The 3,342-nt window shown below is 37.7% G+C and overlaps 1 protein-coding gene across 1 annotated transcript in view; it reads right to left on the reverse strand.

Annotated features, from left to right (window-relative positions):
- Positions 1-292: 292 nt before the first annotated feature.
- The window catches only part of LOC102813707 (histone-lysine N-methyltransferase PRDM9-like), an 18,470-nt gene continuing 15,420 nt past the window's right edge, over positions 293-3,342 (reverse strand). Inside the window, exon 3 of the mRNA XM_006868428.1 lies at positions 293-452. Within this exon, the coding sequence (XP_006868490.1) occupies positions 293-452 (160 nt within the window). The remainder of the gene's footprint in view (positions 453-3,342) is intronic.

Consider the following 3,342-nt stretch of genomic DNA (forward strand, 5'->3'; position numbering starts at 1 on the left):
AAACGGCTTGCTTGACATGCAAACATCAAAACAATCTTTTCTTATTTCTTTTTTGCAGGCTTTTCTTTCAGTAAGTTCTCCCAGCCGTTCTTGCTTGGTCTGCATTTCTTTTCAAGTGGGAATGTTCCCAATCAGAAGGTTCAGGGTGGGAATCAGGATTCCACCTAAGGCCCCATACTCTATAATACTTAACAAGGAAAAAACAAAACAAAACAAAACAAAACAAAACACTTAACAAGAAGCCTGTTTCCCTGGGCAAATTCTACTTCCCCTTTTAGGAAATCCAATCCAATCAGTCATAGACTGAAGACAGGCTTACAAGCTTTCTGTAATCTGAATGTGTCTTCTGGGGATAGAGCAAGCCTGAAGTCTGAGCATACCCTTGCCCATATACATTACAAACGTATGATTTCTCCCCTGAGTGTGTCCTCTGGTGTGGGAGAAGGTTCCTTCTCCAGTTAAAGCTTCAGCCACAATCCTTGGACACATGAAGCTTCTCTCCTGAATGTGTCCACTGGTGACTGACTTGTGGGCAAAGCCTTGGCCTCACTCACTGCAAATATATGGCTTCTGCCCTGAGTGTGTCCTCTGGTGAGTCTCTTGTGACTCAAAGCAATTTAATTTTTCCTTGAACTCTTTCAAGTCCCTTTATAAATTAGGTTCACCTCATACTTGAAGGTAAGCCCAGGAAAGACAAGGCTTTTGAAGTATGACATTTCCTAAAATGTTTTCAGTGTCTAGAGTATCATCTGGTCCACAGCAAAAACCAAACAAGTAAACTCGTGAAAATAAATTCTATTTCAATCCAGGGCCAACCAGTGTGTTCCAGAATACAATGGCTCCTCAGGGTTGATTTATTTTCTTTTGTTTTGTAACTTGCTGTGTTTTACTTGCTGGATAGACTGATAAACCAATGTGTACACAAAGTCACCATCACTTTGCACAATGAGAGGAGTTCACTGGTGATCATGAAGAACCTGCAACTTAAGAAGTTCATCTCATTCTTTTCAGAAAGCAAGATCTTTTGGACATGGCTCTGTAACGAGCTGTACAAGAAAATCTGTCATCAGGATCAGTGATGCAGAAAATACACCCTGACTCTCAAATATGTGTGGTATCGTCCACTTGTATTCTCCAATTTACCACATAATGTAACATTCCTGAAAATTAGTTGTTTTTGCTAAGTGCCATCAAGTCGCTTATGACTCCTAGCGACCCTGTATAGTTTCCAAGGAGTGACAGGTGAGTTTGAACCATCGATCTTGCAGTTCGCATCCACCTTGACTTAGAAGTGGCAATGTGACTATCTATAAATTTTTTATTTTGAGATTACTAGCAGAGTATCATCTTCCTGCAAATAAGATTGACCATTAGACAAGCTTGATGATGCTCCATGCTGGTACCAAGGTATCTATTTTTACTATACTCTCTATTTCTGAATTTTTAAAACCTTCAATAGCCCAGAAAGAGTAACACATTGACCTATTCTCAATAAATGAATCAGCATTTCAGAATAATAAAAGAATACCACCTCAACAGTATTTTGGGCTTCCTGTTCTTTTCTTGGTAGCAGTTAGGAAAAAACCTACAGGAAGTAGGAGAAAGGGTGAGGTAGCACACCTCCCACAAGGCTCTTACAGAGGAGGACTCCTGATCAGGGGAAGGAAGGGAGTAGCTACTTTATTCAGCATTCTCTCCTTGCCCAATAATTCTCACCTGTGGCCTTATCACTTTCATTCCACTTCTACCTGCTCTCCCTATCACCCTTGTATTTTTTTTTAGTAGAAAAAGCATTTTATTTATATGGAAAATGCTTCATTAAGATCCGTAATAGGTATCAATATAATATTGCCTACACAGGAAAAAAAATTCAAATGTGAATGGCAACAAATAAAAGTTACACATCTTCCTACTTAGCAGTGCAATTAATTCAAATTGCAATAAAGTTACATCCAGTATAACAAAATTGAAACAAGTGTTTCTCCATAATCAGTATATTGAGAATTACAGTGTAAAGATCATTTCAGGTTTTAAGAAATCATCCATCAATCTACAGAATATCCTAAAACAAAGGAGACAAACAGTTAATTCACTTAATTATTAACTGCTGAATTTCTTTAATACTATTCACAGGAAAAAAAAGTAATGAGTGGACACACATGGTAAATAGAATACATTTTGTTTATACAGTAAAAAAATACCAGTGAGCTCACAAAGAATGAAATCTGAAGACAGATTTATAAAACTGACAACATCTTAGACAACACATACAGCATTTTTCACGTAAAAACACCTAGTTTCATAAAAAAATCATTTGGTTGCTTTTCAGCTGCAGATGTCCAAGTATCTTAAAATCCACAATAAATGTCCTTCTCAATGCAGACAAAAATGAAACCTGCTCTTCTCAGTCTTGTGGACCTTTTTGGAAGTTTGTTTTGTCTTGCTTCAGAAACACATTTAAAATGGATAAAAATCAAAGGGTTTCATGGTACACTGAAATAGTAAACTGTGCTCAATTTACTGCTAAAAATTAGGGGGGGTGGGAACCCAGATTTTATAGTACTGTGGTATATACGAAAAATAATTGTCAGAATACTGCTGGACAGAAGGCAGGAGAACCAGTGGTAGTTCTGTAGAAAAAAACCCCAAAGATTTCTGTTAGAGCAGCCATGACTGGGGCAACTTGGACTGTCTCCTGTCTCCCATGGCAGATAGCAACTTTTTGTTGAAGAAACTAAGTGGTACAGTTAAAAGATTAACAGTTAGCTGAAGCATAGGATAGTCTCAAGATAGGGCCATAGGTAAATGCTGCCCTCTTGATTTTCAATGGTTGACTATTCCATTGCTGACAGAAGACAGAAAAAGTGGGAGGTTTCTGGCTTTAGTTCTGGAAAAAATTAACACCAAAACCAAAAACTATTTCAGTTAGAGCAGAAAAGATTGGGGGCAACTGTGGTCTAGAAATGACTCCATGGCACTTAAGGAGATTAAAAACACTGGAGACTTGATGCGCCACAGTAGGACCTGTACTGGAATGTCAGCTGCAAGTTTACTGGTTCAAACATACCAGTCTCTCCTTGGAAACACTATACAGGTTTGACAAAGAGTCAGAGGAGACTCAGTGGCACTTAACACCAATAACTGCTAAATATCATGAGCATTTCTTGATATATTTGTTTGTCCCCAGGATGTGTTCTTTTTTTGTTTTTAAGGTTTTTATTGTGGATTGAGTGAAAGTTTACAGGGCGTATCATCAGTTTTACATTCAACAAATCATATAGCTTGTTTCATTATACTGATTATAATTCCCTCCATGTACCTATCAGTTAACAGTATTTCTCT

The sequence above is a fragment of the Chrysochloris asiatica genome, unplaced genomic scaffold (assembly GCF_000296735.1).
Source record: "Chrysochloris asiatica unplaced genomic scaffold, ChrAsi1.0 scaffold00116, whole genome shotgun sequence".
NCBI lineage: Eukaryota > Metazoa > Chordata > Mammalia > Afrosoricida > Chrysochloridae > Chrysochloris > Chrysochloris asiatica.